The 27,282-nt window shown below is 41.3% G+C and overlaps 1 protein-coding gene and 1 pseudogene across 5 annotated transcripts in view; one reads left to right on the top strand and one right to left on the bottom strand.

Moving 5' to 3' along the window:
• RAB22A (RAB22A, member RAS oncogene family) overlaps positions 1–18,396 on the bottom strand; it is a 48,724-nt gene extending 30,328 nt beyond the window's left edge. The window contains exons 1-2 of one of the 4 annotated variants that reach the window (XM_055434301.2): positions 18,075–18,396; positions 17,000–17,079 (exon numbers count right to left, since the gene is read on the bottom strand). In XM_055434301.2, the coding sequence (XP_055290276.1) occupies positions 17,000–17,079; positions 18,075–18,110 (116 nt within the window). In that variant the 5' untranslated portion in view covers positions 18,111–18,396. Of the gene's footprint in view, positions 1–16,999; positions 17,080–18,074 lie in introns of those variants that run through there. The other 3 variants (XM_055434309.2, XM_055434328.2, XM_055434318.2) reach the window with 3 other exon arrangements.
• Positions 18,397–18,444: 48 nt separating this feature from the next.
• LOC129561602 (serine/threonine-protein phosphatase 4 regulatory subunit 1-like) overlaps positions 18,445–27,282 on the top strand; it is a 74,569-nt pseudogene continuing 65,731 nt past the window's right edge. Inside the window, exon 1 of the transcript XR_016039071.1 lies at positions 18,445–18,741. The product of XR_016039071.1 is annotated as a serine/threonine-protein phosphatase 4 regulatory subunit 1-like (transcript). The remainder of the gene's footprint in view (positions 18,742–27,282) is intronic.

Here is a 27,282-nt window from a genome sequence, read left to right as displayed (position 1 = left end):
AAACTAAGATCATGGCATCTGGTCCCATCACTTCATGGGAAATAGATGGAAACAGTGGCTGACTTTATTTTTCTGGGCTCCAAAATCACTGCAAATGGTGACTGTAGCCATGAAATTAAAAGTCACTTTCTCCTTGGAAGAAAAGTTATGACTAACCTAGACAGCGTGTTAAAAAGCAGAGACATTACTTTGCCAACAAAGGTCCATCTAGTCAAAGCTATGGTCTTCCCAGTAGTCATGTATGGATGTGAGAGTTGGACTATAAAGAAAGATGAGCGCCGAAGAACTGATACTTTTGAACTGTGGTGTTGGAGAAGACTCTTGAGCATCCCTTGGACTGTAGGGAGATTCAACCAGTCCATCCTAAAAGAAATCAGTCCTGAATATTTATTAGAAGGACTGATGCTGAAGCTGAAACTCCAATACTTTGGCCACTTGATGGGAAGAACTGACTCATTTGAAAAGACCCTGATGCTGGGAAAGACTGAAGGCGGGAGGAGAAGGGACATGAGTTTGAGTAAACTCTGGGAGTTTACTCCACACACACAAAAATGTATACAATTATTCAAAGCATCGTTATTCATAAGAGCTTAAAACTGGACTCCATTTAAATGCCCATCAACAGGAGACTGGATAAACTAATTGTGGTATATTCATACAATACGTCTGAGCAATAAAAAGGAACAAACTCCTGATACATGCAAAAACATGGATGAATCTCAAAAACAGTATTGTGAGCAAAAGAAGGCAGCACAAATGAGTACATATAATAAGATTCCATTTATATAAAGTTTAAAAGCATATATTTACTCTACCGTGATAGAAGTCAGATGGCGGTTAGGTTGGCGAGGCAAGGGTGGATACAGCAGGAAGGGAGCTTTCTGGGTAATAGAAATGTCCTATAGCTTGGTGGCACTTAAGCACGACATAAAGACTAGCTAAATTATACATTTTATTGTATGTAAATAAAAGCTCAATTTAGAACAGATGACATAAAGACATTTTCAAACAAAAAAACCCAGTACCAGAAGAGTACACTAAAGGAGATATGAAATGAAATGGTGTTTCTTCAGAATGAAGTAAATAACCCCAGATAGAAGGCCAGAAATGCAGGCAGGAATGTAAAGCAACAGGAAAAGTAACATGTGGAAAAAAGGGACAGGAATGGTGACTGTGTAGCAATAATAAAGGTCCTGTGAGGTCTGGAATTACAATACAAGGTAAGCGCATACAACCCAGGAGATAGAGAAATTAGATTTGAGATTCTTGCCCTGTTGGAATGTGGTGAAAGTAACTTACATAGGCTGGAATAAGGCGAGGATACATAAGATGATGGCAAGAGTAAAGAGTTAAAGAACAACTAATGAATGTATTTAGTTGTTCTTTCACAACTAAACGGCAACACCATTTAACAGCATCACTGACTCAATGGACATGAGTCTGAGCAAACTCTGGGAGACATGAAGGACAGGGAAGTCTGGTGTGCTGCAGTCCGTGTGGTTGCAAAGAGTCAGACACGACTGAGAGACTGAACAAGAAGAATGTGTTAGTACCAAGATAACTCAGGGTTCAGAAACACGGCATTAAAACCAAAACAAAATTCAATCCAAAGAACACAGGACCAGGTAAATAAGAAGCAAAGTGTAAAACTGCTGTATTTAAACATAAATACACCAGTAATTATCTTAAAAGCAAAATTAATTAAATATTAAAATTAAAAGTCAAAGTTGGGAGCTCTAGAGTCCAGACTCGGTGGTGGTACCTGCATGGGGAGGACCCTCCCCAACTGATCAAGCAGAAAACTGCTGGCTGGACGACAGGGTCTGGGGCTATCGCTGTGCTGGAGAGGGAGAGGGGGTGCCCTGGGAGGAAGGTGCTGCAGAGGGAGACTCAGATGCACACATCAAATCCAGAGTCACTTTAAACCACTCACACAAGGTAGTGGGGGGGAGAGGGGGTGGGCTGCAAGGACAGCAAGACTGGAATACTGTAAAAGCCGAGCAGAGATTTCAGCGGCTGCCAACTGCAGGACAGGAAGAGTTGGAAGTTTTGATCCTGCTAAGGATCAAAACCCAGACAGGTCACATTTCAGAAGTAAAGACCATGCCCCCAGAATAAGGATGTGCCATGAGGCTAAATACTCCAACGGAACCATCCTAACAGAGTGGAAAACCAAACCTTAACAAGTTCAAGGGGATACTCAGCACTCCTTAGCAAAAGATAATATAAAATCCCCACAACAACATATCTTATGCAGCAGTCAGTATATAACAATAATTAAAGAAAAACTACTACAATTGCAAAGAAATGTGATCCAAAGTCAAGAGAAAAAAAAGAGTAAACACCAACAGATCATGAGCGGATCCAGATGTTGGTACTAGTATACATATGCTTTAAAAGCTGCTATAATCAGGATTTAAAGGAGTCAAAGTGAGTGAACAGATAAGCTTACAAAATATAAAAAAACACCAAATAAAGATTCTAGAATTAAAGACAGCATCTGAAGTGAAAAAAATATACAGGATGTGCTTAAAAGGCAGCAGAAGGATCAACTGAACTTAAAGACAGATCAACAGAAATAATGTGATCCTAAGAAGAGAGAGAAAAAGATGGAAAACCAAAGTGAAACAAAACCTAGGCCTCAGTCACCTGTCTGAATAATACTGAACAGTTTAACATATGAATAACTGGAACCCTACCGGCAGAGCAAGAGAATGGGGTAGACAAAATATTTAAAGAAATGATGGTTGAAAATGTCCCAAGCCATCGTATTTCTAATCCAAGCAACTCAGTCACCCCAGAGGATGACAAGCACCTTGTACACAACAGTGAACAACTCAAGACAAAAGACAGCGAGACGAGACCCTGGGGAACATATAGAGACCTGCTGTAGAGCACAGAGGACTCTGTTCAACACTCTCCTATGACCTATGCATATGTATAACTGATTCACTTTGCTGTAAAGCAGAAAATAACACAACATTATAAGTCAACTACACTGCATCAAAAATTAATTTAAAAAAATAGAGATCTTAAAGCAGCCAGGTAATAAAAAGATGTGTTACATACAGAGGAACAATGCTAAGGATGATGACAAGCCACTCAGCACAAACCAAGGAGGCCATAACACAGCAGAATACCATTTTCAAAATGCTAGAAGAAAAAAACCTGTACATTACACCTCCAGGACTTATTTATTGCATAACTGGAAATACATACCTCTGATACCTTCACTCACTACACCCATGTAATATACAGCATGGTGACTACAGCTAATAATACCATACTGTATATTTGAAAGTTGCTGAGTAAATCTTGAATGTTCTCATCCCAAGAAAAAAAATTTCTAACAATGTGACTGGATGCTAACTAAAGTTATTACGTTACCACTTCACAATACCTTCCAATATCAAATCATTATGCTGTACAAAGCAAAATACAAAAAGGGAGAAAATTCCAGAAATCTTTACCTAGCAAAAATATCCTTTAAAAGTGAGGGTGCAATACGGACCTTTTCAGAGCAACAAAAACTGAGGGATCTGTTACCAGTAGCCCTGAGAATACATGAAATGCTGAAACAGTTTTTTAGGCCGAAGGGAAATGTTATCAGATGAAAAGTCAACTCTAGGAAGGAATGAAGGGACATGGAAACAGGTAATATGTGTGTCAAATAAAATGAAACGAGTTTTGCATTTCTTTTTCCCTACCCTGAATAATTACTAAATCTCAGAGTCACTGTTAGGTGGGCCAAGCAGGGAGGTACATGTGGCCAAGGGGTGGGGTGGCCTAGGCTCACGGAGCCAGCATGAGGGCATCAACAGCTCAATGTTACACTCTTTTACACCAAGCAATCAGTTGTCTTTTAATGACATTAGGGAGATAACAGTTGGTTGTCTCTTAATGCCTTTATTTACAGTAAAATAGCCATCATTAAAAAACACTGAAACAGTCTTTAATTTAGAGAAAAGTTACAAATACAGAATTTACTTATCCTGAGCCATTTGAGGGTAAGTTGCCTCATTACCTCTGAACATTAGTGGACATTTCCTACAAACAAGATTATCTTTCCTACAAACATAAGCAGAATAAGATAATCAAAACTGTGAAATTAACACCAACACATTACTACCATCTAGTCCTCAGAGCCCATTTGAGTTTTACCAATTGTTCTAATAATATCCTTTGTGATTCAAAACACATGCTGTATTTAGTTATCATGACTCTTGAGTCTCCTTCGGTCTGGGTCCGCTTTTCAGTCTTTCCTTGACTTTTTAAACTTTGAGATTTGTGAGGATTATACACGTGTCATTTTGTGAAGAGTTTCTCAATGTGAGTTTGTCTAATGTTTACACATGATATGATTATACAGTAATAATGATTAAATTAATGTAAATTAAATTCAATTAATGTGATTCTGGTAGTTATAATAAAGTATGTTCATTTTTTGCCTTTTGATACTCCTTCAAGACTGGAGCTTAATTCCGTACCCTGTGAGTTTGGAATGGACTTAATAACTTCCTTCCAAGGGGTCATAAAAATACCTCAGATTATTCTTTGCTCTCTCCTGGGTCACTTGTCCTGGGGAAAGTTAGCTGCCCTGTTGTAAAGACACTCATACAGCCCACTGGAGAGACCCACACGGTGAAGATTTCAGAAACTGGGGCCTCCAGCCAACAGCCATGTGAGTGCGCCATCTTGGAAGCAGATCCTGCAACCCCAGCCAAGTTTCCAAATGACTGCAGCTCTGATTTGACTGGGACATCTTGACTGCAACACCACAAAAGGCCCTGAGTCAGAACCATGCCAGATAAGCCACTCTGATTCTTGATCCACGGAAAATGTGGAGTAAAGTTTGTTGTTTCAAGTGGCTAAGTATTGGGATAATCTAAGTATTGGGATAATTAGTTACTTCAGTTCAGTTCAGTTCAGTTGCTCAGTCGTGTCCGACTCTCCGCGACCCCATGAATCAGAGCACGCCAGGCCTCCCTGTCCATCACCAACTCCCGGAGTACACTCAAACTCATCAGGAAGCAACAGTTAGAACTGGACATGGAACAACAGACTGGTTCCAAATAGGAAAAGGTGTACGTCAAGGTTGTATATTGTCACCTTGCTTATTTAACTTATATGCAGAGTACATCATGAGGAACGCTGGACTGGAAGAAGCACAAGCTGGAATCAAGACTGCTGGGAGAAATATCAATTAGTTACTTAGCAATTGATAATGAACACAGTTATCCACCACATTCACAGAAAAATGGTGGTAAGAAGCCATAATATCATCTAAAAAGATGCAGAAAAGTATTAAGACAAAATTCAAGGCCCATTCTTGATTTAAAAAAAAAAGAAACTTTCAGCAAACCAGAAAAAGAAGAAAGTTTTTATCTTAACAATGAGAACCCTACAGTGGACATCATACTTAAGGGTATAATGTTAAACGCTTTCCCACTAAGACTGGGAAAAGGCAAGGATATTGGTACTAGTTTTATTCAATATGGTAGGAGGTTCTAGACAATGCAGCATGGTATTAAAAAAATTAAAAGAAAAAGAAGTCAAACTGACTTTATTTTCAAACAACATAATCATGGATGTAAAAACTTGTAAGGATGCTACAAAACAGTTATCAGAAAAAAGCGAATTTAACAGTCTGAAAGTATACAAGGTAAACACGTGAAATTCAATGGTATTTCTACAAAAAAACTGCAGATAAAAATATTACAATTCCATTTACAGTGGTTTAAAAAACATTGATACTTAGCAAGATTTTTCAGTAAAAACAATTTTTTAAGACTCCTGCATTGAATACAAAACGATGCAGAGACAAACTAAAGGAGACCTAAGTAAATGGAGAAAGACACCATGTTCACGGATCAGAAGACTCAATATTATGATTTATTAAGATGCCAAGGCTACTCAATGGGGATAGAAAGGCTTTCAACAAATGATGCTGGGACAACTGGATAATTACATCAGAAAATAATGAATCTTACCTCTACTTCACAGAATACAGAAAAATTACTCTGAGATGGACCAAAGAACTAAAAGTAAAGCTAAATCTATGATGAAAACATAGGAGAACATCTTTGAGAATTTAGGGCAAGCAGTGCTTATTTAGAGGACCAAAAGAAGCATGAACCCAGGAAGACCAATTGACAATATGGACTTCATTAAAATTAAAACTCCTCATTAGAAGACATCATTAAGAAAATGAAAAGGCAAGCCATGGAATGCAAGAAAATATTCGCAATAAATATATCTGACAAGAGTTCTATTTGTAATATGTAAAGAATTTCTACACGTCTGTAAGAAATAAGGCAAAAACTAAGAAAAAATGGGCAAAAGACTTGAGTAGTGACTTCATAGTGAATGACAAAGAAACATATGCAAAGATGCTTAATATTACTAGTCATCTGGGAAATACAGTTTAAAAACACAATGAGATACCATTTTATATCCACTAGGAAAACTCAAGTTAAAAAGACAAGTACTGGTGATGCAGGGCTGGACTTCTGTACACTGCAGGTGGGAGGGTAAAATGATACACCCAAGTTGGCAACTTCATACTAAGTTATCGAAATGCACCTTTCCTATGAACTAGAAATTCTATTTCTAGTTATTTACCCAAAGGAAATGAAAACCTATGACTACAAAAAGAGTTGTAAAAGAATGATCACAGTATCTATATTCATAATAGCCCCAAACTGGAAACAACCTGACGTCCATAACCAGGTGAATGGGTAAACAGACAGTTACCTATTCACATAGGAGAGTATCAGTCACCAATTTAAAAAAAAGATTATGATACATACAACAACATGGATGAATCTCCAAAACACTGTTTTATGGGGAACAAATAGGACACTAAAGAGTGCATTCTGTATTATTTCATTTACGTGAAATTCAAGAACAGGCAAATCAATCCACAGTGACTGAAGTCAGCACAGTTGCCACTTATGGGGAGTGGGACTCATTCTGAGATGATGGAAATCTCTGGATCTTGATTAGGGGTGGTTACATGGAATATATATAATATTATCAAATTCAAATCATAAGCTGCTTACAAGAAACCCACCTTAAGTAAAAAGATACAGAAAGGTTAAAAAACAAAAAGAGACAAAGATGCGCCATGCAAATACTGACCACAGGAAATGCTGCTGCTAAGTCCTTCAGTCGTGTCCGACTCTGCACGACCCCATAGACGGCAGCCCATCAGGCTCCACTGTCCCTGGGATTCTCCAGGCAAGAACACTGGAGTGGGTTGCCATCTCCTTCTCCAATGCATGAAAGTGACAAGTGAAAGTGAAGTCGCTCAGTCATGTCTGACTCTTAGCGACCCCATGGACTGCAGCCTACCAGGCTCCTCCGTCCATGGGATTTTCCAGGCGAGTTATATTAACAGTGCTGTTATATTAACAGTCACAATCAGACCTCAAGGCAAAGTGCATTGCCAGAGCTAAAGAGGACAGTTCAGATGGTAGAAGGTTTGTATTGTAGCAAGATATAGGATTCTAGATTTGTTAAGTACTTAATGCAGCTGCAAAACAGATAAAGTATGCAATCTTTTCAAACACATATGAAACACTTACCAATATCAACATATGCCAGGCAAATTGCAAATTATATCAGTAATAAAGGATTTAAATATGTTCACTAATTTCAATGCAATTATGCAGTAATCACCAAAAGTATTAACTAGAAATTTTCCCTATATTTGGAATTCAACAAACACATCTTTGTTTGGAACAAAGATGAAATCATAATAGAAACTTGAAAATATTCTGAAATGAAATGAAATGATATTTTATAAAAACTTGTTTGATCTGGTAAAAGCCATGACTAAGGTTTTAAAACAAGGAATGCAACTGAAAATAAGGAGTGAAAATTATATAACTATTTGTCTCAAGAAGTTAGAAAAAAACAGCATGTTGAACAGGACAGAAACTATAAAGAATAGGAGCATGGATTAATGAAATAAAGAAGAAAGACTATAGAGTTCATCAAAGGCAAAACCAGTATCAGAAATGTAAAAGGGATGTGTGTAAAATGTAAACACAATAAAGTGTTAACATCTTTTTGCCAATAAATTGTGGGAAGTATATGAAAATAGTCAAAATCCCTAAAAACAAACCACAATCTATCAAAATCAATGCAAGAAACAGAAAACCTGAAAATGAATAACCTTACAACTATGAACGAAATTGACTTCCTAAACCCTATTACACAAGGACAAGTCAAAGCCCACATGCATTTTGCTAATCATTTAAAAAAGTCGTAGCAGCATTTTTTTTTTTTAAACAAACTCTTCCAAAAAAGAGCTTCTCAACTATTAATAGTTTCATCAGGGAAGCAAAACTTTCAAACCAAACCTGACATGTACATACAGAAAAGGATACTTCATGACAATCATACTCATAAACATACATGGAAGTTCTAAAAAGAGTAAACTAAGCCAGTGATATGCAAAAAGAATAATATATCACAGTATAAGTGGATTTATTGCATGAAAATCCAACAATTACCACATTAATAGTATAAAAGAATAATAATGCAATCAAGCCAATAAATTAATAAAAATCTCCATCCACACTTCATACTTAAAAAAACAAACAAAAAACTCCAGCATATGATATAAAAGACACTGGAATATGCTAGGGTATGTTTACAGAAACCCTACAGCAAACATATTTAGTGGCATAATAGCGAAAACTTTCCTGCTAAGATTAGAATATCCAATATGATCATTTCTATTCAAAACTGAACTAGAGATCCTACTTAACTCAATAAAAGATACAAAACGTTTAAGGATTAGAAATAAAGATTTCAAAGCAATACCATTTAGCACAAAAACAGCAGAAAACTACATTGAAACATCAAACCAGTTGGATAAAATCTGATGAAAGATGTACCAGTCCACTAAACAGAAAAGCAGAAAAAATGCTCAGGAAAAATAAAAAAAGCCTAACAAATGGAAAAATACATTTCTTCTATGTTCACATATTAGAGATGCAATATCATATAGATGTCATTTCTCTCCAAACCAATCTGTAAATTTAATGAAACATCAATCAAAAACACAATGGGAATTAGTGTGTTGGTATGAAAAAAGGTAACACTGATGTTCACATGGAAATGTAACAGGCCAAGAATAGCCAAGGAATTATTGAAGAATAACACAGAAGTACTCACGCCACTGGACAGAGAGACGTATTACACAGATAGAGGAAGTAAGAAACTGTGACACTGGCGCAAGGACAGAAAAAAAGGACTAATAGTTTCCTTCAAAGTTCACTGACTAAAGCAAAAAACCCTTAAAACAAAAAAACAACTGTGGATTTTACAAGGTGCAGAAGCAAAATATATGACAATAATAACACTACGGATCAGCGAGGAGAAATGAAAGCATACTCCTGTAAGGTTCTTATGCTATATGTGAAACTATTATTTGAAGGAAGAATGATAAAGAAGTATATTGTAAATCAAAGCACAACCACTAAAACAACAGAAGGGGTAAAGCTAAAAAGCCAGTAGCAGAGATAAGATGGAACCATTAATAAGGGGCAAGTAGAAAAATACAGCAAGATGGTAGATTGAAGCCAAACCATATTGATAGCTATAAAAAATAAAAATGGTCTAAACCAGTACTGTGCAACAGAGCCTTCTACAAGGAGAACTTGAATGGTAGCTAGTGTGACCTTGCAAGGAACTCAAGTTAAAATTTTAACTAAAGTTCAGATAACCACATGCAGCTACCTACAACTGTATTAGACAGCTGGTGCAACTACTCCAATTAAAACTCAAGACTCATAATGCTGTCTGTCTGCAAAAACTCACTTTAGACATAAAGATAGAAATATGTTAAATGTAAATGGACGGGAAAAGATATGCAAACACTAATCAACACAGAGCTGAAGAGCATGTATTCATATAAGACTGAAAAGAATTCAGAATCAGGGCCGTTACCAGGGAAAAAGAGAGACATTTCATGATAGCAAAAGGGTCACGCTATCAAGAATAAAAACAATAAAATGTATTAATAGATATGCTCAATAGTAAGAGCTTCAGAGCATTTCAACCAAAATTGATTAAACTAAAAACCAGACAAATCTTCAACTAGGGTTGGATTTCAAACACTCCTTTCACTGCAAATTAGGGGGAAAAAATCAGTTAAGTATACAGAGGAAAGGAACAGTGCTATTGGTCAAGCTGATTGTTTAACATTTACAGAACACATTTACAGCAGCAGAACATATTCTTTTCTGCTAAACATGGAACATTCATGAAGACCACATGCTAGGCCATAAAATAAGCGTTAAATGTAAAAAGGTCTGAAATAATTTAATGAGTTATGTCCTCTGATCCAATGGATTTAAACCACAAATCATAGTAGTTGAAAATTTATGGAAAATCCCCAAATAATTGGAAGTTAGAAAACATACTTCCAAACAACTAATAAGTCACAAGGGAAAGAAATACTTTGAACTAAATGAAAATGAAAATACAATCATCAAAATCTATGATATTTCACCCAAACCAGTACTTACAGACAAATTTATAGTTCTAACTGTAAAAAGCCTTAAAAGTCAATATTCTAAACTTCCACTTTAAAAAACTAAAAAGAAGAAATTAAGTCAAAATAAGTAAAGGAAGGAAAAAAACGAAGATAAAAGCAAAAATCAATGAAAAAGAAAAGTGGGGAAAAACAGTGAAATATTAATAAGATAAAAAACTGGTTCTTTGAGAAGACCATTAAAATTGCTAGACAGATTCCAGTGACATTAAAATGATAGTAGAGGAATATTATGAACAACTTTATGCCAATAAATTAAAAGACCAAAACAATGGGCAAATTCTTTGCAAGACACAAACTATTAATACTCAGGAAAAAATGAACAGGCCCATAACTATTAAAGGAACTGAAGTGGTAGCTAAATTTTGCTGATACAACTCCTTGCTCAGATGACTTCACTCGTGAATTAAACCAAACCTTTAAGGAGGAAATAATACCAATTCTACACGGAATCTTCCAAAAAACAGAAGATGAAAAAATACTTCCCAACTTATTTTATGAGGTCCTGATAGCAAAACTAGAGAAAGGTATTATTACAGAAAACTACAGATCAATACCAACATAGAGGCAAAAACTCTTAGCAAAAATTTTAGTAAATCCAATTCAGTAGTGTATTAAAAAAATACATAATAACCAAGTGAAACTTTTCTGAGGAATGAAATATCACTTTGTTATTTTAGTATTGATTGTTGTAATTCACTATTTTAAGACGGAAAAAGTGTTAAGAACAGTTCAAAAGATAAAAAACTCACCTGGCAAAATTCACACAATCCTTGATAAAAAAAAATCTCACTTATTTAGGGATAGAAGAGAATATTCTCAACCTGATAGTGGGCACCTATTAAAAAACCTAAGAGCCTAGACATCCAGCTTAATGGAAATGACCAAATACTTTCCCCTCAAGATTAGGAATGAGGGAAGGATGTTGGCTGTTACCACTTCTCTTAAGTACTGGAGGTCTTAGCCCACGTGACAGGGTGAGTAAAAGAAAAAAAAGGCATGCAGACTGGAAAGAAGGAAAGAAAACTGCCTGTTACAGATGACATGATGGTACATCTAAGAAAATCTCAAGGACTCTATTAGAAAGATGCCTGAACTAATTGAATTTAGCAAAGTCACATGACACAAGGTCAACTTTATGTTTGCACGTGAAGAACAAAACTGAAACGTTAAAATCCCATATAATCTGTAGAGACAGAAAGCGTATCAGTGGTTGCCTGGAGCCTGTGGTAGGGATTGGGATAAATACAGGTTGGGGCAAAAGGGGACAGAATGGAGTGATGGAAGTGTTCTACACCTTGATTGTAGTGATGAGCTCACAGATGTGTACAGATAAGTACACGTGTGCATTCATGCTAAGTTGCTTCAGTCCTGTCCAACTCTGTGATGCTATGGACTGTAGCCAGCCAGGCTCCTCTGTCCAAGAGATTCTCCAGGCAAAAATACTGGAATGAGTTGCCATTTCCTTCCCCAATATTTCAGAATTCATCACAATGTTCAGTAAAAATGGGTGCATTTTATTGTATGTAAACTATACTTTAGTAAAATCAATTGAAAATACAGATCAGGGCTTACCTGGTGACTCAGCAGGTAAGACTCTGCCAGCCAATGCAGGAGATAAGAGTTCAATCCCTGGTCAGGGAAGATCCCACGTGCCGCAGAGCAACTAAGCCCGTGCACCACAACTACTGAGCCTGTGCTCTAGAGCCAGGGAACCCCAACTGATGAGCCCATGTACTGCAACTACTGAGGCCCGCACACCCCAGAGCCTGTGCTCCACAGCAAGAGAAGCCATGCAATGAGAGCCTGTGCATCGCAACTGGAGAGTAGTCCTTGCCTGCGGGAACTAGAGAAAAGCCCAGGCAGCAACGAAGATCCAGCATAGTCAAAAATAAAAACAAATAAATAAAATTATCAAAAAACCAAAACACAGATCAATGGGATACAATTAAAAAAATCCATAAAAAGTGCACTATAAATACAGATGATCAATTTATGACAATCACAGCTCTCAGTACACAACAGTGAATTATGGATAATCTTAAAAAAAAAAGTGAGATGTAAATCTCTGCTGGAATTAAAAGAAAAAAAAAAAGACAATCCCCCACAACTTAATTTTACATCTCATACAGAAATTAATTCTAGGTAAAAATTAAATCTAAATCTGAGAAGCAAAACAAAATTTCTATAGGATAACAGGAGCGTATTTTCATGACTTTGGTAAATCAGAGTTCATTAAAAGGACATAAAAAGCACTAACATAATATCTTTCATTGAAAGACTGAGCAAATGGATATATTAAAAGTAACAACCCTGCATTAAAAGATCCAGAGAGTGAAAAGGATAGTCACAGAATGCAAGAAAGTATCTGCAATAGTCAGATGCAACAAATGACTAGAGAATCAACAATATCCAGAATACATACATAACACACATAAGTCAATGAGAACATGACTGACAACTCAATAGAAAAATGAACAAGATTCTCAAACAGGCAACGTATCCAGATGACCAATAAAGATATGAAAATGTGTTCAGCAGCTGTAATCATACGGGAAACAGGAATTAAAACCAAAATAAGGCAGTACCACCAATCCTCCAACACAGCTAAAATTTGAGACTGATGACATCTAATGTTGTAGGGGATATGAAGCAACCGGAACTCCCAAACACCGCTGCCAGGAACATAAACTGACACAGTACTTCAGAAGACATCTACTACAGTTAAGATACATATTCCTTCTGAGCCAGGAGTTCCCCTGCCAATTTCCCAACCCTGACTAGAAACAACCACAATTCCGACAGTAGAATAAACTGTGGTGTATTTATCCAATGGGATACTTATTGTACAGAGATGAAAAAGAATAAACTATCATTACATGAAATGACATAGATGAATCTCACAAAGTATGAATAAAATAAGCAGATACAAAACAATACTAATTCCATTTAAAAACAGTCTAAAAAAACTACAGTGTTAGAAGTTTATCAAAAAATATCAGTTGCTAAGAAACAACAAACGCTTACCATATGCCAAGTACCATTCTAAGTAATTTTTACGTATTTTAACTTGATTTTCACAACTCTATAATTAGAGGCAACTGATTATCCCAAATGTGCAAATTTAGTCACAGAGGTTAAATACTTTGCTCAAGGCCACAGAGCAACTACGGATTAGACCTGTGATGTGAAGGCAGCTAGACTGGCTGGAGACCTTGCAGTCTAAACACTACATTGCAGCTCAGTGGTAGAGCTTTAATGGAAACACGGAAGGAGGAGGGCAAATGAAGCAGGGAGAGGTAAGAGCAGCAGGATTACTAAGTTCCTATCTCCCAAGAAAACAAGCACTAGATAATGCCTGAAGTTGGGGGATGGGGTGGGAGAGAAGAGAAGGGATCAAGAATTAGCAGTATATGCACGTTAATGAAAAAACCTGGAGGAGAGATCAGAAAAAAACAGCTAAAACCATCATAAAAGTAGATGCCTCTAGGGAGTGAGTCAGAGTGGACCAGGGAACTGTTAATACTTATAAGCCTCGCTATTGCAGAAAAAAACCACATACACATTACTTTGGAAAAAATAATTTTGAAAGGTTTTAATAAGATCTAAATATTTTAAAAACAACACTATCATGTTTTGAGCCCCCAGTGTCCCTGGCACTTAGCTGAACATTTGAAAAGGAGTATCTCATACAGAGTTGGTGCCAGTCATTACTACAATTTTGCTGATGGGGAAACAGATTCAGAGTTAACCAGCTGGCAGGTGGCAGTGCCCATGTCTGGACCACCACCAGGGAAGATGAAGGTCTAGAAGTCAACAAAGCAACAGGGATGAAAGGATATTCAGGAGTCCTGGACAGGAAGTGACTCAAGTTGGCTTCAGGGAGGAGAAGGGACAGTAGGAGGGGGATCTAGAAAGGATGCCCAGGGTTCTGGCTTGAGTACGTGCGGACATGTTGGTCCTTTTCTCTACCACAAGGTCCATGGAAAGAGGAGCAGAGGGCCAGGCCTCTGACGGGGAGCTCCTGAGCTTAGTCACGGATATGCAGAGCCCCTATAAGTTTGGGAAAGGCACAGAGGAGTCGGGCAGGACACATGAGGAAGAACTACGGGTGTGAACTCAGCAGAGGAGGACGGACAGGCAGAAGACTGAAGAGCATGGAAAGACACAGGGAGACAAAGAACACCCGTGGCCTGGGCCTGCCACCTGTCCAGCCTCTGGGCCGCCCGTCCAGCATGCCCTGTCCCCCATGCTACTCACTGCACTCAACATCACCAATAGCTATCTTCCACCCTTCAAAAACTTTTGTCTCTAAACTATCTTCTGAAATATAATTTACTCATTTATCAATATTGAGATGTCAGGGCTTCTAAGTGCCTCACACTTTCACGAGGCACCTTGGGAACTGGCAGAGTCCCGGGCCAGGGTCAGGCCCTGGCTACATGCTCTCCCCGGGCCTCCACATTCCTCCTTCAGAGCACAGAAAATGGCCACAGAACTCACTTCCTGGGCTTTGGTTACACAGTACGTCTCTCTCCTTCTTGGCAGGTACCTGAGGGCAGGAGTGGCTGGTCAACTTTTCCTGAAAAGCTCTAAATAGTAAATACTCTGGGCTTTGTGGGCCATGGGGTCTCAGTCACAGCTATTCAACTCTGCCCTTGAGCCGGAAAGCAGTGGAGACCACATATAAATGAACAGGTATGCTGTGTCTCAGTAATGTTTTATCTTTGAATTGAGAGGTGGGCCAAAAGGCCAGGGTCTGCCGAGCCCTGCTCCTAATCACCAGCACCCAGGCCAGCATCTGGCATACAGCCGGCACTGGATGAGCAAATAATGAAAGGAAACGGCCCTTGGCTTTGTCAGTGAGACAGAAGCAGGTCCTGAGGGAAGGTGTTTTCAGCAGAGCAGAGGGGGTGGGATGGTTGGTAGAGGGCTGAAGAAGCGGTAAGCTCTTGTTCCAGAGCCCCCAGTTTGCCCAGCAGGCCTGGGGAATGACCCTGTCTAAGGGGAGCAGGTCTGTAGGCAGGGCTGGGGAAGGAGTCGGAGGTTGCTCCTGAGCTCAGGCATGCGGGGGGTTGATCGTGAAGGAGAAAGACACGTGCCAAGGACAGAGAACCAGGGAAGGGTGGAGGAGATGGTGGGAAAGCCTCATATCGCTCTTGCCTGTGAGACATTCACTCAGACTAAACGGGGAAGACAGCCGGGTTTGGGGAGTGGGTGTGCGGCCAAATGGGGAGGACTGGCTGCCCAGGACAGGGCCACTGACCTCTGCGTGAGCACGAGAGAGACCCTCAGCCTCCCCTCTTCTCTGGCGAGGCAGCACCTCTAACCAAGCTGGCGGTGGGGTTTGCGGCGCTGACTAGTGTGAGCTGTGTCACTCTCTGAGTCAGCGGCAGGGCCTACTGTCACTTCCTGTCCCTTCACTTTCCCACACAGGTAGTGACAGGCAGGCCTAGAGGAGGATGAGTTCACACATTAATCGTGCAGACACGCCCAGTCCTTTCCTGAAGAACATTCAAAGTCACTTTAATTTCAGAGAGTCAGTGGTGGTTTCATCTTGACGCCTTCAAATGTGGACGTGCATGCTGTGAATTATTTCCTGATTATGCAGAACAAATTTTTTCTTTAAGTGGAAACAACCAATTGGGTGAGGCTTTGCATAGCAGTTACCTAGTTTTATAAGCCTAACAAGAGTAATAAAAGACACAAAACACAACTTCTCACAGAGAAAGTATTAACAGTATGATATTTAAACAGCCTGAAAAGTTTATAGAGTCAAAAACCTATAGCCAGTCAATTTCACTTTTTCTATGAACCAGATACCCCAAAAAAGCTTACATTTTGATATTACTCTGTTAATTCATCACTGCCAGATACCCCAAAAAAGCTTACATTTTGATATTACTCTGTTAATTCATCACTGCCAGATACCCCAAAAAAGCTTACATTTTGATATTACTCTGTTAATTCATCACTGCTACTGGAACGTGCAGCCACAGTGCTGAAATGTGTGAAAAGGGTTCAGATTATAGTCCAAACTATTTTTCAGGAAGAGCTAAAGCCATCTAAAGTATCTTTTAGTTGACATGCCAGAGAAAAAAAGCATTAAGACCTATTTTCTTCTGCCTTATTTCAAGGTGAAATTTGCTGTTCCTATTCACAGATCAAAGGCTCTGTGTATATTCTAATAAGTAAAACTTTAATTCATACTTTCACTTTCAAGTTTTTACTCCTCATAAGTTAAAAGATGATTTTCCCAAAACACATCAATCCTTGCTCTATTGCTTCAAGTCCTTCTAGAGATGATGGTAATCACTGTCTCCAAATTCACTAGCTTTTAGAACAGGGATGCCTACCCTTGTAACACATCTTTGTTTGAAAGGACTTTTCAGTACACCTTTAGATGCATATTCAGTAAACATAACCTCTTACCCTATTGTTGGGTTGATGTTCGGATCAAAACTGTCTTCCACGAACCGCCACACAATACTTGATTTACCCACACCTGTATCCTAAAATACAATGAGAGAAGTGAAGAAGAAACAGTTACTTGCTGGCACATATCAAAAACTGCATTGTGCCCTAAGTTCAGGATTTTGGAAAAAATCATCCTGGACAGGTGAATTTTAAAGAACTGCAAAGGAAGTTTTCATAAAAATTCAGTGGAGTAATGATAACATTTCAAAATGTATTGTAGGAGAGGATATCTGAGTTTACAAAAGATGTGAGGATCTTCTTAAAGACCCCAAGTTTCTGCATAGTGTGCAAAGTGACAAACTCAATTGCTCTCTACCAAGTCTACGTTAAGAATGAACTCTTGAACTACTTCTGAGTAATTCCTGATACATCCCAGCCCCACCCAATCTGGGAAGGGGTAAGACTAGTTATTGAAATCTTTCTCAGTCTTTAAAGCAGCAACTCTGGTAAGAGAGCACCAACTTCAGAAAGTATGCTCTGAAATCGCAAAGCTGCCTTGACAAGTTAGGAAGCTGAAGCTTCAAACCAGTTTTGGGGGCTTTCTGATTTGAATATACCCACTCCCTCCCCAGGAAGGTAAATCTGCGTGAAGTATCAGGGATATTCCACAAGTTCAAAAACACCAAGCAGACAGGAAAGCAGACTAATGCTGCTTGTAAAACATAAAGACCTGTTACTAGTCTTACTTTGCAAGCCTTGGCCAACTCCTAACTAGTACTTGGGTAAACTATTGAAGACTGCTCCTAACCCAGAAGCAATGGAAGGGCAGGGAGGACTCTTCACCCTCTGGGGGTCAGGAAGAGTCCCTGGGCACCAGGAAGGGATAAGGGTGAACCCTACCGACAGCAAATGCTTCAGGAGGGTGCGGCCAGGTGGGCGGGACGGCCCAGGGGGCCGAAGTGAGAGTCCGGGCAGGTAGGCGGTGTCCCGCACCCAGTCTGGGGGAAGGGGCGGAGGGGACGTGGGCACGCCCGGGTCTGCGGCCCGCCCGGCCTCCCGCGGCCCTCCCGGTCGGCCCGCCGCCACTCACCCCCAGCAGACACACTTTGAGCTCCCTCAGCGCCATGGCCTGGGAGCCAGGGGCGCGGGCCCGCCGCCGCCCTAAGTTGAGAAGGGAGAGGCCCGGCCCAGCACGAGCATCCCTCGGCGCCGCCGCCGCACGGCCTAGCCCAGGCGGCGGGGCGCGCAGAGGCGGCGGCCGCCCGTTCGCTGGCCCTCGGCCTGGCCCGTCCGTCGCCAGCCGCGCGGGGTCCGTCTCAGCAGCCCGGACGGTGCCGCGGGTTCCCGAGCGCTACCGCAGCCGCCATCTTGGGACGCCGGCCGGGTCACCTGACCTCCCCGCCCACTTCGGCAGCCACCTTCGCCGAGAGGGCGGGGCCGGCCGGCGCAGCGAGGCTCGGGGGCGGGGCTGGCGGGGAGGGGGCGGGACACTAAACCACATGCCCCGCCCTTATCCCTCAGGCCCCGCCCCTCGGGCGCCGGCCCCGCCTCCAGGTCATCCCAAGATGGCGGGTGAATGGGGTCCAGATCCTGGGGCGCCCCCCTCCCCTTCAGCCGGAACCACCCCACGAGGCCCGAGGACCCCCCCGCCCGTCCCTGAGCCCACCTGCCGCAGCACCCTCGTAACTCCTTGTGTGTCTCTTGGTTTTCAGAGATGCCCCTGTACTTTGTGGACTTGCAGGATGACTTAGACGATTGTAAGTAACAGTTGGGGCATCTCGCCCTCCCTGGGAAGTTCTCGCAGAATTAGGGGTGCACAGAAGGCGGTTTTGGGATCTACAGGCTGGGCTCTTTGTGTTGGAACCAGAATAGGGGAACCCCCAATTGCCTTGATCACTTGTGGCAGTCCCTTCTCACTGCGCGGGGCGGCCGAGGACGGGGATCCCTCCCCGACGTGGGGAGGATTTTTGTTGTTGGAAAACTTCTGACTTCCTGTTACTTTCTTTCTCTTCCTCCTCCTCCTCCTGCGGTGGCCCGGGAGGGCTAGTCCTTCGTTCATCCTGGCGATTTCCGGCGGGAGGAGGCGTGGCCCCCTCCGGGGTCGGGGGGGCTTCCAGCCAGGGTCTCCAGTTGTCCCCAAGGACTTTTCAGAATGCTGGGGAGTTTGGGAGGTCCGGCTCTCCGTGTGGCCGGCCACAGACTCGCACACACTTCTCCAGTGACCTGGCCACAAGCCCAGCCGTGTTTCATCCTGCGGAGCCCACTTGTACTCGCCTTTCTCGGATGGGTCTCCCTCCTGTACCTTCCTGCCCTCTCCTTTAGAATCACTTTAAGGACTGATGGGTGGAAAAGATGTATCTGTTAAGGCAAGTTCGCACCGGTGGTGAATGAAGCATTTCTTTTCCATTCAGCAAACTTTTCTTGAAGACCTCCTGTTTCTGGGCCAGGCCATGTGTCAATCCCAGAACCTACAAAGATGAACCTGAGACTGTGACGGCTCTCACAGGCCAGGGAGAGAGCCAACTTGTTAACAGATAATTACCAAACCCTCGGTGCTTGCTGATGAAGGAAGCCTGTACAAACCATCACAGTAACCAACATCAATGAGGCTTACTGTGCTCTTTCCTTCTGCATATACAAGTTTCCTACTAACAAGAACTGGGGTTTACTGAAAATACCATAGGTCAAGCACGTTTATTTATACACATATTTCTTCTTTCAGAAATATGTGTGATTTATACACATTATTTCTTTCCGAAGGAGACAACTTTATTAAAGTAAAATGACCCTTGAAGGGGCCAGTGGTTAGGAGTGTGGGTTCTGGAGTCAGATGGCCAGAGGGTGAAGTCCTGAGCCACTCTTTACTGGCTGTGTGATCCTGGCCAAGTCACTGTACTTCTCTGAGCTTCACTGGCTTCATCTGTAGAATAGGCGTAATAATGGTCCACCTCAGAGGGCTTTAGTAGAGGTTAACTAATAAAAGGTTTAGGAACTTCTTTGGTGGTCCAGAGGCTAAGTCTTTGCTTCTAATGCGGGGGGCCCAGGTTCAGTCGCTGGTGGGGGAACTAGATCTCACATGCCACAACTGAGAGTTTGCATGCCGTAACTCAGGATCCTACATACTGCAATTAGAAGGTCTTGCATGCCTTGAGGAAGACCAGAGATCCTGTGTGCTGCAGCTAAGATATGGCACAGCCTAATAAATATATAAAAAATAAAAGGTTTAGCATGAAGTCTTGTACATCAGTTCAGTTCAGTTCAGTCGCTCAGTCGTGTCCAACTCTTTGCGACCCCATGAATCACAGCATGCCAGGCCTCCCTGTCCATCACTGAAGTCTTGTACATAAGAAACAGTAAATATTACCTGCCATTATTATTGATGTGATCATTATTCATAATTATTGAATACTGTGGAGCAAGGTACAATGTGGGCCATGGGTTTCCAAAATGTTTCAGCCAATGGTTGTCTTTGAATGGAAGGAATGTAGCATTGCTCTTGATAAGCAACAGTAAGCTGCTGTTAAGGCACCTCTCATTCATAGATTTAATATTTGGCCTGGCTGGAAAAGCTGGTTTTTGTCTATTTCAGTTATCTAACAAACTACCTGAACACTTGGTGGCTTAAATCAACAGCGTAACAATTCTGTGCATTGACTGAGTGATACAGAAGCCTCATGTGTTCTCTGGAACTCTGGGGAGATGGGAGGGTTCAAAATGGCTTTCCTCACCTGGCTGTTGGCAAGGAAATCTGCTGGAACTGTAGATCAGGGCCTCAGTTCTCCACTTGCTTCTTCCACTTGGCTAGCTTGGACTTCCAAAGGGTGGTGGTGTCAGACAGTTGGATCTCTTCTGGCAGCTAGCTTCCTTTTGTCTTTTCTGTATATGTGTACAGAAAGGAATTAAGAGATTATATAGGAAAATAATTCTGATTTTGGCTTTGTTTGTACATATATTAGGTGACACTTGTAATAAAGAATGCATTCAATACTGTTTAGGAGACTGCTGAAGACTTGTCCTGGTAAGGAAGGAAACCAGAATCATGGCTCTGAACACACCCAGGCCATGAGTAGGGCCACTCGGGGAGTCTCCCGAGGCTTCCTTATTTCGCAGAGGTGGGGGCTACAGGATGCTGTATCTATGAAATTTTAATATAATTGGTCTAATTAATAGCCATAATAAGAGGGCCTTCTCCCCACCCCCCCACCCCGGCCCAGTAACTTATGCTGCCCTGGGTCCCACCTTTACATTTTACTGTGGTGGTATTTGGGAGGCATGATTACACTGTGATTACGGCAAAAACCCTGAGGTCCAGCGACCCACTTCCTGTCTTTAGCTGAGTCAGCATGAGCCGATCAGTCACCTTTGTTCACTTTTCTTCATCTGGAAGACCTGACAACTGGAGATGCTTCATAGGACTGATACGAGGATTAGATGAAACAGAAGACACAAAATGTCTTAGGGACTTCCTTGGTCGTCCAGTGGCTAAGACTCGCACTCCCAAAGCAGGGGGCCTGGGTTCGATCCTTGGTCAGGGAACTAGATCTCACATTACCCAACTAAGAGTTTGCATGCTGCACCTAAAAAAATCACACATGCCTCATCAAAGATTGAAGATCCCAAGAGCTGCAACTAAGACCCGGCAAATAATTAATAAAGTATTTTTTAAAAAAAGACATTTTAACCCAGTGCCTGGCATAGACTATTACATTCAGTGATTATTACTGTTATTATTTTAACTGTCATCGTTCCTGCTAGGCATTCATGTAAGATTTTTTGTTCCTGTGTTAAGGGCTGCTACTGTGTGGTAGGGGGGATTGTTCCTGTTTTATAAATGATGAAACAAAATCAGAGAGGTTAAATAACTTATTCAGTACGGCATAGGTCATAAATGATAGAACTAGCAAAACTAGCAATCAGACTAGTTTGACTAGTCCTGACTCTTCCTCTTTTTATTCCATCACAGAGATCAATCTCACAAATATTCTTGGTAGGGCACAGTTTGTTGGTTTGGGTGGGTTCTGCATCTGTTGTCCTCCTTGGACTTTTTTTTGGTCTAAATGACAGGATAGCCATTCCATCTAGGCTCTAAGTCTCCTTGGGCAGGGACACTGGTTATCCTTTTTATAACCTAGTGTCCTTCATGATCTAGGTGTTCAATTAATGTCGTTACTGGTAACCAAGATGGATTACGAGGCTTGTCTGATTTACTTTGTGATTTCTTGATTAAATTGGCTCACTTCAAAAAGAAGCCATCAGGAAAGGTTGCCGTGTTTTTTCAAAAACATTCAGTCTTCAGGCCATCGGAGCACAGAAAAGACTTAATTTTAGTGAGTTAGCCTGCTGAAGCAACCTAAATTCCTTCTCTTTAGAGCAAAAAATGTGTGAGATGGCCAGACACAGTGGTCCCTGTGGTAGATTGCACGTGGAAGGTGGATCTAGATGCGTCTCTGCCTCAAGGGCTTATAGGCCTGTAAGCGGCTGGGTTGGTTAAAACATGTGGGGGCTAAAGAGGTGTTACTCCTGGTAAGGCTTGCTTGACCAGTTAGAATTTCAATGTGTACTAGTGGTGGGTGAAAAAAAGTGAGGGGATTCTGTTGCAGATACAAAGAGACCTATATATATAAAATATATGTAGACAAAATATAATATATGGTCATAGTTGGATCCTTAGTTGAACAAATGAGCTATAGAAAGACATTATTGAGTCAGTGGGGAAAATTAAACTTGACCCAGGTTATATTAAAAATTATTATTAATCTTGTCAGATGTGATAGTGGTGTCACAGTTCTGTTTGAAGGAGAAGGACCTTATTTAACAAAAGCAAATAGGCATTTGTGGGTGAAACAATATGTGTGAGGTCTACTTTTAAGATACTGCAGTAAATAATAAATAATCAACAAGTTGGAAAGAAAGATGAGTGGGAAAAATTGGCAGACTATACTTGTTGAAACTGGCTGGTAAGGGTATGGGGGTTTGTTATAGTATTATATTTTTGCATATGTTTGAAAATTTCCTTAATAAAAAGTTTTAAAAAATTAGATGAAAGTTTCATATATGATCAAACGTCTATATGAAGAGTTTAATGCTGGATTTCAGTTCTGAAGTCAACTGCCATGTTATTGTAAGATACATTTAGCATCAAAAGACAGACTTGGAAAATGTATTAGTATTTGGGGGACAGTGTATTTCTTTCCAAAGGTTCAGTTTTTAAGAGGTAGCTATGAAAGAAGTTGGAGAAAGGTGTACTTCTGTTGATGAAGAAAACTAGGTGCCAACAAATGATGTGTGTTTCTTTGTTGGAAATAGGATTAGCTAAGTTTGAGGAATACAGATAGACTCTTGGAATAGAAGGAGTGGAGTATGTTCAAGCTTGAATAAAAGACACCCTCTAGAGCTGGAAGCATTCTGTTTCACCTGCCCACTTTGGTCAGGTTTGTAGCAATGTTCTGCTCAAGGACCACAACCAAGCAGAGAAAGTATATTAATTTGAGCCCCAAACCAAACCACTGAACTTTTTCCCTGAACTATTACATAAACTTGAATCAAAGATTATAAAAAAAAATTTTTCAGTAAATCCTGCCTTTTGAGTGAACTAGCTTGAACAGGAACTTGAGTGTGTTAACAGTTGGGAAATAGAATGAAATCCAGCCATTAGATTGTTCTCTAAATCAGAGATGGGCAATTTTTTTTTTCCCCCATAAAGGATCAGACAGTAAACATTTTAGACTTTGCTGGCCCAAAGTCCTAATGCAGTCACTCGAATCTGCCATTGTAGTCTAGTAGCATGCCAAGAGTCAGACACGACTGAGCGACTTCACTTTCAGTTTTCATTTTCACGCATTGGAGAAGGAAATGGCAACCCACTCCAGTGTTCTTGTCTGGAGAATCCCGGGGATGGGGGAGCCTGGTGGGCTTCCGTCTGTGGGGTCGCAGAGTCGGACACGACTGAAGCGACGCAGCAGCAGCAGCAGCAGCAGCACCCACTGCTGCAGCTGCTGCTGTCGCAGACAGCAGCCCACCAGGCTCCTCTGTCCCCAGGATTCTCCAGGCAAGAGCACTGGAGTGGGTTGGCATTTCCTTCTCCAATGCATGCATGCATGCTAAGTCACTTTAGACATGTCTGACTCTGTGCGACCCTATGGACAGCAGCCCACCAGGCTCCTCTGTCCATGGGAGTCTCTAGGGAAGAATACTTGAGTGGGTTGCCATTTCCTTCTCCAAGTAGCACCTACATATATATATAAATGAATGGACATGGTTGTTTCCTAATAAAGTTTTATTTACAAACACAGGCAGTGGGCTGGATTTGGCCTTCTGTTCTAAATCAAACTTGATTCTATTTTTACCCCATTTTTTTGAGGGGGTGGTTTAATTGAAGTGTAATTTACAATGTTGTGTTAGGTTCAGGTGTACAGCAAAGTGATTCAGTTATATATAATGTATGTATATAAATCTTTTTAATTATATATTTATTTTATATATATTCTTTTTCAGATTCTTTCCCATTATAGGCTATTATAAGACATTGAGTATAGTTCTCTGTGCTATACAGTAGATCCTTGTTGGTTGGTTACCTATTTTATATATAGCAGTGTGTATATGTTAATCCCAAGCTCCTAATTTATCCCTCCCCACTTCCCCTTTAATCACGATGGAGTGATCACTCACCTAGAGCCAGACATCCTGGAATGTGAAGTCAAGTAGGCCTTAGGAAGCATCACTACAAACAAAGCTAGTGGAGGTGATGGAATTCCAGCTGAGCTATTTCAAATCCTGAAAGATGATGCTGTGAAAGTGCTGCACTCAGTATGCCAGCAAATATGGAAAACTCAGCAGTGGCCACAGGACTGGAAAAGGTCAGTTTTCATTCCAATCCCAAAGAAAGGCAATGCCAAAGAATGTTCAAACTACTGCACAATTGCACTCATCTCACACGCTAGTAAAGTCATGCTCAAAATTCTCCAAGCCAGGCTTCAGCAATACGTGAACCGTGAACTTCCAGATGTTTAAGCTGGTTTTAGAAAAGGCAGAGGCACCAGAGATCAAATTGCCAACATCCGCTAGATCATGCAAAAAGCAAGAGAGTTCCAGAAAAACATCTCTCTTTCTGCTTCATTGACTATGCCAAAGCCTTTGACTGTGTGGATCACAACAAACTGGAAAATTCTGAAAGAGATGGGAATACCAGACCCCCTGACCTGCCTCTTGAGAAACCTGTATGCAGGTCAGGAAGCAACAGTTAGAACTGGACATGGAACAACAGACTGGTTCCAAATAGGAAAAGGAGTACGTCAAGGCTGTATATTGTCACCCTGCTTATTTAACTTATATGCAGAGTACATCATGAGAAACGCTGGGCTGGAGGAAGCACAAGCTGGAATCAAGATTTCTAGGAGAAATATCAATAACGTCAGATATGCAGATGACACCACTCTTATGGCAGAAAGTGAAGAAGAACTAAAGAGCCTCTTGATGAAAGTGAAAGAGGAGAGTGAAAAAGTTGGCTTAAAGCTCAGCATTCAGAAAACTAAGATCATGGCATCCGGTCCCATCACTTCATGGCAGATAGATGGGGAAACAGTGGAAACAGTGGCTGACTTTACTTTTCTGGGCTCCAAAATCACTGCAGATGCTGATTGCAGCCATGAAATTAAAAGACGCTTCCTCTTTGGAAGGAAAGTTATGACCAACCTAGACAGCATGTTAAAAAAGAGACATTACTTTGCCAATAAAGGTCCGTCTAGTCAAGGCTATGGTTTTTCCCGTGGTCATGTATGGATGTGAGAATTGGACTATGAAGAAAGCTAAGCATTGAAGAATTGATGCTTTGAATGGTGGTGTTGAAGAAGACTCTTGACAGCCTGGGTGTTCATTGAAAGGACTGATGTTGAGGCTGAAACTCCAATACTTTGGCCACCTGATAGGAAGAGCTGACTCATCTGAAAAGACCCTGATGCTGGGAAAGATTGGGGGCAGAAAGAGAAGGTGACGACAGAGAATGAGATGGTTGGATGACATCATCGACTCAATGGACATGGGTTTGGGTGGACTCCGGGAGTTGGTGATGGACAGGGAGACCTGGTGTCATGCGGTTCATGGGGTGGCAAAGAGTCGGACATGACTGAGCGACTGAACTGAACTGATTTCCCCTTTGATAACCATAAGTTTGTTTTCTAGTCTGTGAGTCTGTTTTGTAAATAAGTTCGTTTGTGTCATTTTTTTAAGATTCTACCTGTAAGCTATATCATATGATATTTGTCTTTCTCTGAAACTTGATTTCATCCCATCAGAGCCCCAAAGTCCATCGATTAGCTGAGCCAGCCCAGAAGCTGCCTTTCCCATGGGGCTCAGTCTGAAGAGTTGACTGGCTGGCACAAGCCCTGCCCTGTTGGGTAGCCCACGAAAAGCTGCTCAGACTTCACATTTCACTTTTCCTGTTGGTATTTGGGGATTAGAAGCATGTACCTATCTCCTTCCAACAGGATGAGGGTGGCAAGGAAAGAAGAGTCAGTGTGGTGGGAGCCAAGTCAGCCTTGCTTCCTGTCTGATAATCGTAATGCATTTTACTCTAGTTGTTCTGTATTTTCCATTTCCTGTGAGACAAACAGATGAACACCAGAGATTCCCTGGAATCGTCTCTGTTTAAAAAGAGAGTTTTATATGGCTTTCTGCACAAAAAATTAAGATTTTTTTCTTTTTAAGCAGAAATTTCTGCAACAAAGTCTAGCTAATGAAAGAGGAAGCAATTCTGAGCTTCAGAACATCACTTAGCCTTAACCTGATTGGGGGAAAAAAATTAGAGATGAGGGCAGGTGCTCACTTTCCCTGTGTGGAAAATCATCCGGGTAATAGATGTTCCTCTGGCGCCTCCCCGGCACCAGCCTGCAGAAGGTGCTAGGGGAAGAGGGATGAAGAATCCCTGGGCTCCATCCCAGAGCTGCTTCCACCTAGAGAGCAGGCAAGAGTAGTGATGGCGCAGACGGAAGGTGCTGGTTGATTTGGCTCAAGCCCAGCAGGGCCATAGACGAATGACCTCAGTGAGAACTTCTCCAAGGAAGCCAAAGAGCAGAAGCCAGGCCAGAATGAGTTGGGAAGGCTCCAGGGGTTGAGGCAGTGTTGCCTGGAGTCCCGTAGCTCAGTGGTCATGCATTGAGCACCCACTGTATTCCAGATGCTGGCTGGCCTTTGGGCATTTTGAGGAATGGTCACTGCTTTGGGGAGCTCCCAGTCTAGCAGGGAAAACAGACCCTTTCCAGAAGAAGCAGCTGGAGAGGTTGGAGGGGTTAAAGTCACTTGCT

Source organism: Moschus berezovskii, chromosome 15 (genome assembly GCF_049115385.1).
Source record: "Moschus berezovskii isolate FMDL1 chromosome 15, NW_MosBer_1.0, whole genome shotgun sequence".
Lineage (NCBI taxonomy): Eukaryota > Metazoa > Chordata > Mammalia > Artiodactyla > Moschidae > Moschus > Moschus berezovskii.
This window is presented reverse-complemented; position numbering and strand designations above follow the sequence as displayed.